We start from the raw sequence: 12,079 nt of genomic DNA on the forward strand, positions 1-12,079 counted from the left end.
TTGGGCGCGGGGCGGAACTCCATTTGATAGGCGCAAGATGTAACTATGGGGCGGGGCACAGCGGAAATGCGGCCACTCCCAGCGCCAGAATCCGCAAGGGGGCGTGATCACGCCCTGGGCCGGTCTCCAAGCAGAGTCCGAACCGCGTGCGACTGTTTGGGGGCGTGGCCAGACTCGCGGGCGGCGGAAGATGCCGATCCCGGGGCTAGGATTTTAGCGGGACAGCACCTGTGCCCTGCCTGCGGCTGCCTCGTCCAAGCCCCGGGTCGGAGGAGGTACGCGCTAGACTTGGGGGGCGTGGCCGGGGGGGAAAACACTGCCTGAAGGGCACTTGGCCAATCCGGAGCTGTACGGTTGCCTAAGGGGCGTGGCCGTGGCCCTTTGGGTAGCTCCCAGAGACTCGCAGCCCGGGGCGTGGTCAGGCTTTGTGGACCGCAGGACCCGGACCAATCGTAGTGTTGGCTTCTCAGTGGGGCGGGGCCTGTCTCGAAGGAGTGGCCAATCCCGTTGCGGAAGCCTGAACTGGGCGGGCCTCAGGAGAACCAGGCCCGCCTGGGGGCGTGGTTTGTCAGGACGCTGGCCAATCTTAGAGTCAGGCCGGGCTCAGGGGCGGAGTTTCGAGGTGCCCAAACCATTGAGGGCGTTTGGGTTTGAGGAGGGCGCGACCCATCGGGCCGAGGCCAATCGCTCGGTCCGGAGAGAGCCTCTGGGGGCGTGGCCCACTGGGGCTGGGGGCGGGGCCTGGGCCCGGTTCCGGGCCGTCCGGGACGGCGCCGGGGCCATGTCGGCGCCGCAGCCGCTGCAGATCCGCGAGGCGAACGCACACCTGGCGGCTGTGCACCGGCGCGCGGCGGAGCTGGAGGCGCGGCTGGACGCGGCGGAGCGCACAGTGAGCGCTCAGGCCGAGCGCCTGGCCCGCCACGACCAGCAGCTGCGCGCTGCGCTGGAGGAGCTGGGCCGCGCCAAGGACTGGTGAGGCCCGGGGCCGGCCAGGTGGACTTCTTGAAGGACGTGGGCGGAGGCAGAGCCGAGGCTGGAAAGGGAGGAGAGGCGCGGGAACCGTGTACATTCACGTGTAGGCTGGACTTCCGGTGCAATTGAAAAAACAAACACCAAAAACCTCGAACTAGTCACCGGCATGCAAAGTTGAGGGGTGTCACACAAGTGTGGATTTCTAACTTAAAACAGAGCCCGTTTTTCCACAAGGCAAAATCGGCTCTTTTCTGGGGGTGCGGGGATCACCCACCTCCCCTTAGGTATTGGGAGCCATGACAGGTTTTGGAGCAGAGGAGGATGGGATCACACCAGCAGTTCTGAAGAGCCCCTCTAGTTTGGAAGAGGCACTGAGGATGGAAAGGGATGAGACAAGCGCCCAGGGGGGAGGGAGGTCTGGAGCCCAAGTGGGAAAGGGTTCGGACCTGGTTGGATCCATTCATTCATCTTTACTGAGCACCTATGTGCCAGGCAGGTTCGGCGCACCAGAGCCCCTAAGTGAGACCTACATAGCATAGCCCTCAAGCATACTAAGCAGTTACAAAATGGGGTGGTTGGGGTTGTGATGGAAGGGCACATAGGGTTCTGAGGGGGCCCAGATGGAAGGCTTCCTGGAGGAGGGGCCATCTAAGCTAAACAAATAGGAAAAGATGTAGGGGAAAGGGGACCTGCAAGGGAGCAATGAGGGTAGTGTTAGTCTGCTCTGGTTGCCATTACAGAACACCAGAGACTGGGGGGCTTTAAACGGCTGATTCCTCCCCCCGTCCCCCCCCCCCCCCCCAGTTCTGGGGGCTGGAAAGTCCAACTGATAGGTTCAGTTCCTGGTGACAGATTGTCTTCCTGGCTTGCAGATTGCTGTCTTCGCTGCGTGCTCACACGGCAGAGAGTAAGCAAGCTCTCTGGTGTCTCTTCTTACAAGGGCACTAATTCTACGAGGGCCCCACCCTCACAGTCTCATCTTATTTTACTTAACGTCCCAAAGGCTCCATCTCCAAATACATCACATTGGGGATGGGTGGGTAGGGATTCAGCCCAAGAGTTTTGAGGAGACACAAACATCCAGTCCATGCCGAGGGGGGCCTTGAAGCAGTGGCGAGGAGCAGGGCCTTTATCCTGATGGTGATGGGGAGCCCCCCACGAGGTCGGGAGCAGGGAGAAGAATCTCTGGTCCCCTTGGTACCACAACTGCCCTGTCTTGCCTTCCTGCCAGTGAGATTGCCGCTCTCCAGGAGCAGCTGCTGACCTCCGAGGCCACGGTCCACAGCCTGCAGGCCGCCCTACGCCAGAGGAATGAGCTCATCGGGCAGCTGCAGCCCCGGGCCGAGCTGCTGCAGGACATCTGCCGTTGGCGGCCACCCGTGGCCGGGCTGCTGGCCGCCCTGGCCGAAGCCGAGCGCCTAGGGCCCTTGCCAACTGGAGACCCCAGCCACCCACCCCCCAGTGGGCCCGGTCCAGGCCTTGCCAACAGCACTGGGGACGAGGAAGACAGGAACCACCTGCAGCCTGCGGTGTTTGGGACCACTGTGTGAGCCCTAGAGCACAGATCCCACAACGGAGACGGACTTCCACTGCTGTGGTGTCCTCAGGGGTCACCTGTGTCCGAGAGGGGGCCCCGTGGCACAGCCATAATCCTTTCCAAGCATCAAAACCTGCTAAAAAGTCGTAGGTTTCAAGCAGGCAGCCCGTGGGCCAAAGGCAGACGCATAGCCCAGAGAGTTTTTTGGTTTTGTTCTGCTCTTGTCGTTTCTTAAAGATTTTAAATAATCTCTTTGTGGGGCTTGAACTTCCAACTCCGAGATCAAGAGGCCCATGCTCTACCCACTGAGCCAGTCAAGTGTCCCTTGTTTTTGTTTTTAAACAAAACTTTAAGTCAGTCGACTTACTGAAAATTTGGCAATGTTTACACAAAAATCTGGATTTCTGGCTTCAGTCTTGGTCACGCCTGCTTGGATCTGAGCCCGGGATACCCTCTTCAGCCAAAGTGTGAGGTCCAGTTGGCTCTCTTGCCTCTCTTTGGGCCAGATGTCCGGCCCCTGAAGCATCTGACATCTCTGTCGCTTGTGGAGGCAGATGGCATCGAGTTTTGCTCCACCTTTTCCCCTGCCCTGATTCCCGTTCCTTCCGAAGCACCTCTCGTCCCAGGCTAAAGCTTTTTCTTTCTTATCCTTCATCCCACTCCAGAATCGGGGACCTCACGACTTGTGCCGTTTTGCCCTGGTTGTAGGAAGACAAATTTTTAATGCTAGATTTTTCTCTCCCCCTAACTCTGTCCTTCTGTCAACCTTTAGCCCAGAAGGCAGAGCGTGCGTGTGAGACATTGTGAGATGTTGGCAGCTAGGCTGTGCTGCCCTGGAAAACTCAGGCATCCCTCAACCTTTTCTTGGTACAGTCCTTCCTGAGGGACTTTCCACTGGCTCTTCCCTCTGCCTAGAACATTCTTCCCCCAGATGTCACAAGGACCAGTTCCTTGTCCCTCAGATCTTTGCTCAGAAGTCACCTCCTCGGAGGGGTCTTCCCTGATTGCCTTATCCGAAGTGATTCCCATCATTCTCTCTATGGAACTTCTTGTCACCAGAGTGTCAGCTACTCGAGGGCAGGGTTTCTGTTATCACCAGGAGGAGGTTCCTGGGACCTCCGTAGGAACAGGATGGGTTTGTGGGCCCTGAAGGGAGTTAGCGAACTCCAGCACATCTGATGAGCCCCCTGGCCAGTTTAGCTTTTGTAGCAAGCAGCTGGCCCCTTTTTATATTTTCTAGAGAATTTTTTTTTTTTTTTTTTTTTTAATCTCATTTCCCTGCTGCCCCTTCTTGGCCAGAGACATTCCGGGTGCCTGTTTTTGTTTTTAAATCAAACCAGGGAATCCTGTGCCTTTCTCTGCCCAGCCGAATGAAGCGCCCAGCCCGGTACCACGGTAGCCATTTGCTCGCCTCCTTACTCAGGGAATTTCACACCAAGAACTGCCAAGGGGCAGGGCCTGTTTTGGCCTGGAAAGGTCGGTGTCCCTCCCCAGCCCCCAGGATGGTGCTGCCTGCCCGCGTGGTGTCTAACAGTGACCCCTCAGTGTAGGAACAATGGCCCCATTTTCTAAGGATGACTAAGGGGGGGCTGCTCGTATGAGGGAAAGGCAGGCCGAGGCCTGTCTGAGCTCAAGAATAAACTGAATGATTTCTTGGCCTTGGTCCTTCCTCCTTCCTCCTTCCTGGGTGGGGACTGGAGGGGTGGCCCGGGTGCCGTTCCGGGGTCAGGGTGGGGTCCTGCCTGGTGGGGAGACACAGGTTACAGCCACAGGGGGCTGGTGTCTAATCTTTGCGGCACAGGCTCGCCCCATTTTACAGATGTGGAAAGTGAGGCTCAGCGTGGGCCTCGGGGTCGGGAGGACCTGGAACACTTCCACGTTCTGCGGGGTTATTGTTGAGATTCTGATTCTCTTCAAGATGAGGCGGTGCCAAAACAGAGTTACAATGGCTGTGGTTAATATTTGACATTTTTCTATGGGAAAAAAATGTGACTTTTGTAACCCACGTGGAAAACACAACGCAGCAGTTCTCTGCCGACTCGAACAATTACGGACCGCAGGAGGGCACCAGAATTTTTGCTGTAGTTTCACATACAATTGACAGTGTTACATCAGCTGTGGCCCGAACCATGGTGCTGGGCCGCGTGCTCTCTGTGGATTGGTTTCTGATACCACCGTTGTTCTGTGTCTGAGTCCAGGCTTCGAAAAGCCTCTGATGACCTCTCTGGGTGTCTGCAGCTGATGGGTCGGTCGCCAAACGGGGCCCACGTTTTAGGTCCTGGGAAATCCAAAGTCATTTTCAGTCCCACCTGTGGGTTTGAAATGCTCTCAGTTGGCAAAGGTGTCCAAAGTCTCCATCGAAGGCCTTCCGCGACGGTGGCCTTGGTTCTTCTCGGGCATCGGGGGGGCAGAGGCACTTTGTCGCTTGGTGCCTTAGTCCCCTGGCTCCCCCAGCTTATTATGAGCAAGACCACTGGGTGACGTTTGAGCACTGAAAACCGACCACCAAAAGACCCACATCGACAAAAACACCACAACTGGCCTCTAAAAAACTACCAGGAACTTCTCTGACAATGTTGAAACATCGTAAGGCTGCTGTATCCTGGCTCAGGCACATTGATCTGAAAACCTGGACGTGGGCCTGGGCCACCTCAAACCCCTTTGAACCTGGATCCCTCAGCAGCCTTGGCTGCTGCTGCCCTGTGAAAAGGGGCAGGGGGCCTGTTCCAGGTCACACAGGAATTGGGCCTTGAGCCTCCTCGGCCATGACCTTGCCCCTCTCCCTTCAGGACCCTGGTCCTTGTAGGGCTGTGGCCCACCCCTCCTTCTTATAGCCAGGAATAGTGACCTTCCTCTTAGAGCCAGGAAGGGTGACCCCCGACTCCCCACCTGGGTCTGGCTTTATCCCAGACCTGGGCACTGCAAGGCTGGGAGTGAGCAGAACAGAGGCTGGGCAGTGGTGCCTGCGAGAGCACTGCCCTGTCCCTCTTGGCCCGGCCACTCCGCTCCACAGGGTGTGCCTAGGGCTACGGGGCACCGGCACAGTGAGAGTTACAGCCGGGGCCCCTCCCAGTCTCCTGAGCCACCATCCCTTAGCAACAGTCCTGCTGGGCAGGACGCGTTGCCAGCGCTGGGCAAAGTGGGCAGGAGCCAGAGGAGTGGCTGTCTGGCTTCCAGAACAGACGCAGGGCAGGTGAGCAGATAGTGGGCCAGGGCAGGCTTGCGGCACCTGACCACAGCCTGGCCGGCAGAGTGGGAGCCCTTCCTCCAGCTCTCTCCAATCCAGCTACCCAGACAGCCCTGACCCAGCATGGATGCTGTGGACGCCACTGTGGAGAAGCTCCGGGCACAGTGTCTGTCCCGAGGGGCCTTGGGCATCCAGGGCCTGGCTAGGTGAGCTGTCCCCTGAACCTTCTCGACCCCCAGCTCCAGAGACTACCTTCTAACTCCGTCCCCCGCCCCTCAGGTTTTTCCGCCGCCTGGATCGGGACAAGAGCCGATCCCTGGACTCGGGGGAACTCCAGCGGGGCCTGGCTGAGCTGGGGCTGGTGCTGGACGCAGCTGAGGCGGAGGGTGTGTGCCGGCGCTGGGACCGCGACGGCAGTGGGACGCTGGACCTGGAGGAGTTCCTGAGGGCACTGCGGGTGAGGCCCTGGGCCCCGCGGTCTGGAGGGTGGGCTCGCCTGGGACAGTGCGGATGTCCGAGAGCCCTGGTGGGTGGAGGGCCCCCCAGTTACTGCCTTCTCCTCCCCAGCCCCCCATGTCCCAGGCCCGGGAGGCGGTCATCGCAGCTGCGTTTGCCAAGCTGGACCGCAGTGGGGACGGCGTGGTGACCGTGGACGACCTCCGGGGGGTCTACAGCGGCCGCGCCCACCCCAAGGTGCGAAATGGGGAGTGGACCGAGGAGGAGGTCCTCCGCCGCTTCCTGGACAACTTCGACTCCTCTGAGAAGGACGGGCAGGTGGGTGCCCCCGGATACTCCTGCCCTCTCCACCCCGGTGTCTGGTCTCCACTTACAGCCCGTCTGCCCCCAGGTCACTCTGGCTGAATTCCAGGACTACTACAGCGGCGTGAGCGCCTCCGTGGACACAGATGAGGAGTTTGTGGCCATGATGACCAGCGCCTGGCAGCTGTGAGCAGTACACGCTTACCCAGCCAGCACCATCGTAGTGTAGGACCCCCACCCTGGCCCCCGAGCCCCGGCCCCTCTCACCTGGGCTTCTAGCTGCACAGCGCCCAGGGTGGGGGGGCTACAGAGGAATGTGGAAGATTGAGGCTGTGGGGCCGGCCGGACCGGGTCTCAGAGGACCCAGCTTGGCCATCAGGTGGGAGGAGGACAGAGGTTCCAAGGATGGGTCACTGGCTCAGAATCCCTGTCCCTGCTGTGCTGACCTCAGGCCTCACAAAGCCACTGCAGACGCCCCCCACCCTGCTTCCTCCCGTCTCTGCTCAGTGAATCCTCCGCCCTGCCAGCAACGCCCTGCCCCTACGCGTGCCCCCCCACCCGCCCCCACCCAGGGAAGCCAGACGGCCGGGGACAAAGCAAAGCTCAGCACGGAGGCGGCCAGTCTTGGAAGGCAGCCAAGTGTGGTGACCTGCCCGGACGTGCAGTGGGGCGCAGGGGCCAGGCTGGCCCGGGAGCCGGAGGCTGTTCTTGGCCAGGCTGTCTGGCTTCCTGAGGCCCCTGGGGCATGCAGGAGGCCAGGGTTTTAGTTAAAAGTTTTAATGTAGTTCCCAAATACATTTCATATGACAATCTTACATAAATGTTCCAAAACACATGGGCATTATCTGGTTTTACTTGTCACTAGTTGGCTAAGGCTTAAAGCAGAGAAGTGTGACCGGATCTGCTGGGAGGGCCTTTGGTGTCTTCCCATGGCTCAGGCTCAGGCTGCACACGACCGACCCGAGGTGTGGGTGGTGTAGCTGCACAGATGAGGCCTTCTCACCCTCTGAGGGCAGGGCTGGGCAGTTTCCTCTGAAATCCCTTGGAGCCCTGTGCACAGGATCATCTTCACAGGCCTTCCCAGGTGCATGATGCCCGGCTGGCTCTTGGCCACGCTCCAGGGTGGGGGGTGGGCGTAGCGCCTGCTCCCGTGGGGGATGGCCGGTTGCCGGGAACCAGTCCCCTGCCCCCTCCTCGAAGGCCCTGCCAAGGTCCCCCTCTGCCTCTCACAGAGGACCCCAGCCCTGGATGGTCTTGGGGGCGGTGAGGTCCAGGGCTGGGCAGGGAACGGCCAGCGGCAGGAAGCAGTTCTGCGCCTGGGTGCCAGATGATGGGTGACCGACGTGATGGGGACAGGCAGGAAGGTGCATGGGGACCCTCCCAGGGTCCAGCGACCCTTTTCTAGGTAAGCTCTCTCCAGGTCTGGGGCCCAACCCTTCAACACGTCAGCACTGGGCCTGAAGCACCCCTGGGTAGGGAACAAGCGGGGGCCTGACCCCCACCCCAGCACAGAGGCCAGGAGCACAGGGAGGAGGAGGATGTGGCCCAGGATGGAGCTGTGCCCAATCGATGCACAGGAGAGTCTTAACCTAAGAAACCAAACACAAAGCTTCGGGGAAAAAAAGATCTAAAAATATAAGCCCCAAATCAGAAGGTGGGAAACTGGAGACAAAGATGGTGGTTAACAAAGCGTCCAGCAGGCCCAGTGTTTATGCTCGTGTGGACAGACCCGCCTGGGTGGGCGGCGGCGACAGAGGCCGGGGACACGAGGAGGGAGGGGTGAAGAAACAAGGTGTCCCAGTCCCAGTGAGAAGCCGTGACAAGTCTTAATGTGCCATTTCGATTCAAAGGAGGGGAGGGAAGAAATGTTCTTTTTCGTTTTGCTCATCAATATGATGAGGTCTCGTGTCCCAAACCACATTCAGGCAGTTCCCGAGTCTGCTTCTGAACGGGACATGCGGATCCGAACTGTGGCCAACCCAGCGGGGAGTGTGGTTCCCGAGCCCCACGCCTCAACACTGCCGGCGGGGCGGGGCGGGGCGGGCGGGCGGACAGACGGACAAAGCAGCAGGCTCGCGGGCAGCCGGCTCCCGGCGCTATGTGCTCCCGGCCGTCTGCCCGTCCCCTTCATCGCCAGCACCTGTTGGGAAGCAGCGGCCTCACCGTCAGGTCCCCACCCTGGATGGAGCCCCATTCCCTTCGGTCAGGCCCCCCCACAACCTCCAGGGCGGGGACCACCAGCTCACCGCCTCCGGTGGCCCCTGATGGAGCCAGGACGTCCTCGTCACTGTCGTCCTCGTTGGATGGGGCTGCCCCGGGTTCGGGGGCAGGCATCTTGGCTTCCTGCTCCTGCTCCACGCGGCTGCGCAGGGCCAGGATGCGGTGGTGCAGGGCTGCATACAGCTGGCCCGTGTCCTTGGAACTGGCCTGGGAGAGGCGGAGGGAAGCGGTGGGTTGTAAGGCCTCTGGGTTGGGCTGGCTGCCACCACATCCCCAGGCTGCGTCCGGGGAGGACAAACTCAGGGACAGCGGACGGAAGCCCCTGCTGCCCCGGGGCCCGTCCTCCCCAGGGGCTCGCACAGCTTGCGGCTGCACTGCGCTGGTGCTCGTGCTGCGGGGCTGCTCTGGTCCTCCTTCCACCCATCTGTCCCGACCCGCTCCTTCTGGACACTGGCTGGCCTGCAGGCCACCCTACTGGCCCCCTGGACCACAGGGCGCCCCACAGAGGGGCGGCGCTTAGTGCGGCCCTGCGGTGCACCGACTGGGTGTGCCCGGGAACCTCCCTTCTGTGGGGGTGCAGGAGGGCACGGCCCTCGTCCAGGGCGCCGTCTGGCAGCTCCTTTCCCCAAGAGGTCAGCAGCATCCCACCCCGTCCCCAGGGCTACTCACTGAGATCAGGAAAACCTTCACGCCCTGGTCCTCGGTGTCCATGGCTGTGATGCGTATGCTCTTTTCACTGGCCTTGTCAATCTGCATCTGGGCCCACAGCTTGGTGTTGAGGATCAGCCGCAAGCTGCCCTGGGTCCGCATCACTGCAACCAGCAAGGCCACTCAGCCCCGGCCCCTGACCCCCACCCCACAGCCGGCGAGGAGAGCAGACACAACCCGGAACGAAAACATCACAGGGGTGAAATCCCACAATCCCCTCGAGGTCCGCTGAGCCGTAGCCCCCCACGCGCCAGGCCAGCCCTGGACTCCCTAGCTCCCCCATGGCCACGGGTGGGCCAAGAGGCCACCATATCCACTGCGTGGAGGGTTCCGTCGGTCCTCCCAGCAGGCGCCAGGACGATGGCTCCCTTGGGGAAGGGGAGGATTAGGGGGAGGTGAGGCCCAATAGGGACAACTGCGGGCTGGGCACGGGCGCTTTTTTAGGGGACCCCTGACCGGCCCGATTCTCAGGGCAGCCCCAGCCCCGACCCTGTGGCTTTCTGAGAAAAAAGACTGAGGCCAACTGCTGCTCAGAGCTTCCACCAGGAGGGAGACAGAGACAGAAGGTGACACATGGTGAAGAAAAAAGAGGCTACAGACCTTCCTTCTCTGGAAGAACCACCCCATTCTACCTGCAGCAGGCCCAAGGCCACTGTCCGCCTGCCGGCTCTCCCAGAGCCCACCCTCCCCGCATGTGCCCTGACCCTGCGGACATGGCGACGGCTTGTCTTCCTGTCAGCCCACCCCTCCCCACCAGACGGAGCAGCTCGGGCCAGCTCAGGGAGGCTGCAGGGTGGGGTCCTGGGCTCCTAGTGACCAGACTCCCCCAAGTCCACTCCCCGAGCCCTCTGCGCCCAATGGGCCCACCTCCGAGGCAGGTGGAGCGCTTGGGACGGGCTGGGGGAAGGAAGGTCTGTGATGAGGATCAACAGCCGTACGGGGTGACTGAAGTTACCGTTTGATTTCCTTTTTGCACCATAAAGCAACCGGCCCTTTTACTATTAGAAAACAAGCTCGACAGTTGCTAAGTACCCGTCTACTTTCACACCCACAAAGAGGAGAGTCGCGGAAGAGCTGGCTGCGAGAGCCTTGGGATGAGGCCTGGGCCTGCAGGCCACGGGGTGTGGGTGCCAGGGGCTCTCCCGTGGGGATCCGCCCTGGGATCTTGCCCTTCTGGGCGTGGGGACCACTGCACCACCCCAGGCCCCCTCCACGGCTCACCTAGTCGGGACTGTAGTGTCCCATCGTCAGTTGACGCCATGTCGTTGAGTCTGAGCAGCCCCCGGCCTCTTTCCACCCACGACTGTGAGGCCTTGTCAAAGACAAACAGCTTACACTGGATCTGGAACACAGGGCAGCCCTCTGGGTGAGCAGGGCCCCGGCGGGGGTGGACACCGGTGTGGACAAACTCCCCAGAGCCTCCAATCTACCGAGTGAACTAGCAGGCAGAGATCAGCAAACTATGGCCTGGGGGCGGGGGAGCGGGTCACGTAGCCCTTGGCCAGTTTTTCTTTTTTTTCCTGTTCTCCGGCGAAGATGAAGTCTACGTTTTCAGAGAAACATTAAAAAAATCACTAAGGAAATAAAGATAAAAACCACAATGGGGTACCACTTCGCCCCTGCTAGGAGGGTGGCAGCAGGCACTGGGGAGGGTGTGGAGAAACCGGAAGCCTTGCATGCGGCTGGTGGGATGAAAAATGGCGTGGCCGCTGCAGAAAACGGTTCTTCAAAATGTCAAAGGTGGAGCTACCGCATGGCCCAGGGTTTTAGAGAAATGACACGTATCTTCACACGTGAGCCTGTCTGTATACACGTTCACGGTAGCACGGTTCGGAACAGCTAAAAGGCAGAAACAACCTCAACGCCCAGGTTTACAACGGGCACGTCCCTCGGCCACGAGCAGGAGCGAGGCGCCCACACCTACCGCCCCGGGGACGGACCCCGAACACACGACGCTCAGGGAGGGAACCAGACACGAGGGGCCACATGGGGTGTGAGTCCACGTGTGTGAAACGTCCAGAACAGGCCCATCCACGGACGGGAAGGCGGCTCGTGGGGGCCGGGGCTGGGAGGGCTGACTGCTAACCGATGTGAAGTTTCTTTTTTGGGGGCAAAAATGTTCTATTTTGATAGTGGTGGCAGTTGCACAACTATGTGAATATACTAAAACCACTGAATTGTATGCTTCAAAAGGGTGAATTTCATAGTATATGTGTTCTATCTCAATAAAGCTGCTATAGATGTATAAAAACGGAATATACCACAGAGACCATGCCTGGCCCTCCACATGAAGTGTGCAGATCTTTATCAAGTTGCTCTCTTTATACGGGTAGAACTTCAAAACAATGCTGAGTGGGCAGAAACAGCAGTAGTTCTAAAAGCCCTACACCGGCGCCCGGGTGGCTCAGTCGGTTAAGCGCCCGACTTCAGCTCAGGTCATGACCTTGCAGTTCGTGAGTTCGAGCCCCGCGTCGGGCTCTGTGTTGCCAGCTGAGAGCCTGGAGCCTGCTTCAGAGTCTGTGTCTCCCTGTTTCTCTTTGCCTCTCCGCTGCTCGCACCCTCTCTCAAAAATAATTAAAAAATTAAAAAAAAAAAAAAACATTAAAAAAAATTCTAAAACCCCACATTAAAAACTCTGATGCCCTACAGACGCAGTTCATAGACACACGCACGTATGTGTGTGCAAGAACGAAAGG

General features: G+C 59.8%; 3 protein-coding genes across 11 annotated transcripts in view; 2 read left to right on the forward strand and 1 right to left on the reverse strand.

Moving 5' to 3' along the window:
- Nucleotides 1-729: 729 nt before the first annotated feature.
- On the forward strand, nucleotides 730-4,167 carry VMAC (vimentin type intermediate filament associated coiled-coil protein). The gene is made up of 2 exons (XM_043586338.1): nucleotides 730-972; nucleotides 2,204-4,167. The coding sequence occupies exons 1-2, from the start codon at nucleotides 782-784 to the stop codon at nucleotides 2,520-2,522; spliced, it is 510 nt and encodes a 169-aa protein (XP_043442273.1). The 5' UTR covers nucleotides 730-781; the 3' UTR covers nucleotides 2,523-4,167.
- A 105-nt stretch (nucleotides 4,168-4,272) lies between these two features.
- On the forward strand, nucleotides 4,273-7,290 carry CAPS (calcyphosine). Its single transcript, XM_043586337.1, has 4 exons — nucleotides 4,273-5,902; nucleotides 5,976-6,153; nucleotides 6,264-6,470; nucleotides 6,544-7,290. Exons 1-4 carry the CDS (start codon nucleotides 5,820-5,822, stop codon nucleotides 6,643-6,645), a joined length of 570 nt encoding a protein of 189 aa, XP_043442272.1. The 5' UTR covers nucleotides 4,273-5,819; the 3' UTR covers nucleotides 6,646-7,290.
- Nucleotides 7,217-12,079, reverse strand: part of RANBP3 (RAN binding protein 3) — a 54,797-nt gene continuing 49,934 nt past the window's right edge. For 8 of the 9 annotated variants that reach the window (XM_043586327.1, XM_043586331.1, XM_043586328.1 and 5 more), the window contains 4 exons: nucleotides 10,605-10,725; nucleotides 9,345-9,487; nucleotides 8,702-8,882; nucleotides 8,148-8,595 (listed from right to left, as the gene is read on the reverse strand). In XM_043586327.1, the coding sequence (XP_043442262.1) occupies nucleotides 8,552-8,595; nucleotides 8,702-8,882; nucleotides 9,345-9,487; nucleotides 10,605-10,725 (489 nt within the window). In that variant the 3' untranslated portion in view covers nucleotides 8,148-8,551. Of the gene's footprint in view, nucleotides 8,596-8,701; nucleotides 8,883-9,344; nucleotides 9,488-10,604; nucleotides 10,726-12,079 lie in introns of all 9 variants that reach the window. The other variant, XM_043586333.1, reaches the window with a different exon arrangement.

This window comes from Prionailurus bengalensis, chromosome A2, assembly GCF_016509475.1.
Source record: "Prionailurus bengalensis isolate Pbe53 chromosome A2, Fcat_Pben_1.1_paternal_pri, whole genome shotgun sequence".
Lineage (NCBI taxonomy): Eukaryota > Metazoa > Chordata > Mammalia > Carnivora > Felidae > Prionailurus > Prionailurus bengalensis.

Coding starts and splice junctions, on each gene's coding strand:
- CAPS (XM_043586337.1), top strand. CDS start 5,820: ATGGATGCTGTGGACGCCACTGTGGAGAAGCTCCGGGCACAGTGTCTG. Junction 5,903..5,975: donor GGCATCCAGGGCCTGGCTAG/GTGAGCTGTCCC, acceptor CCCGCCCCTCAG/GTTTTTCCGCCGCCTGGATC. Junction 6,154..6,263: donor AGTTCCTGAGGGCACTGCGG/GTGAGGCCCTGG, acceptor TCTCCTCCCCAG/CCCCCCATGTCCCAGGCCCG.
- VMAC (XM_043586338.1), top strand. CDS start 782: ATGTCGGCGCCGCAGCCGCTGCAGATCCGCGAGGCGAACGCACACCTG. Junction 973..2,203: donor CTGGGCCGCGCCAAGGACTG/GTGAGGCCCGGG, acceptor CCTTCCTGCCAG/TGAGATTGCCGCTCTCCAGG.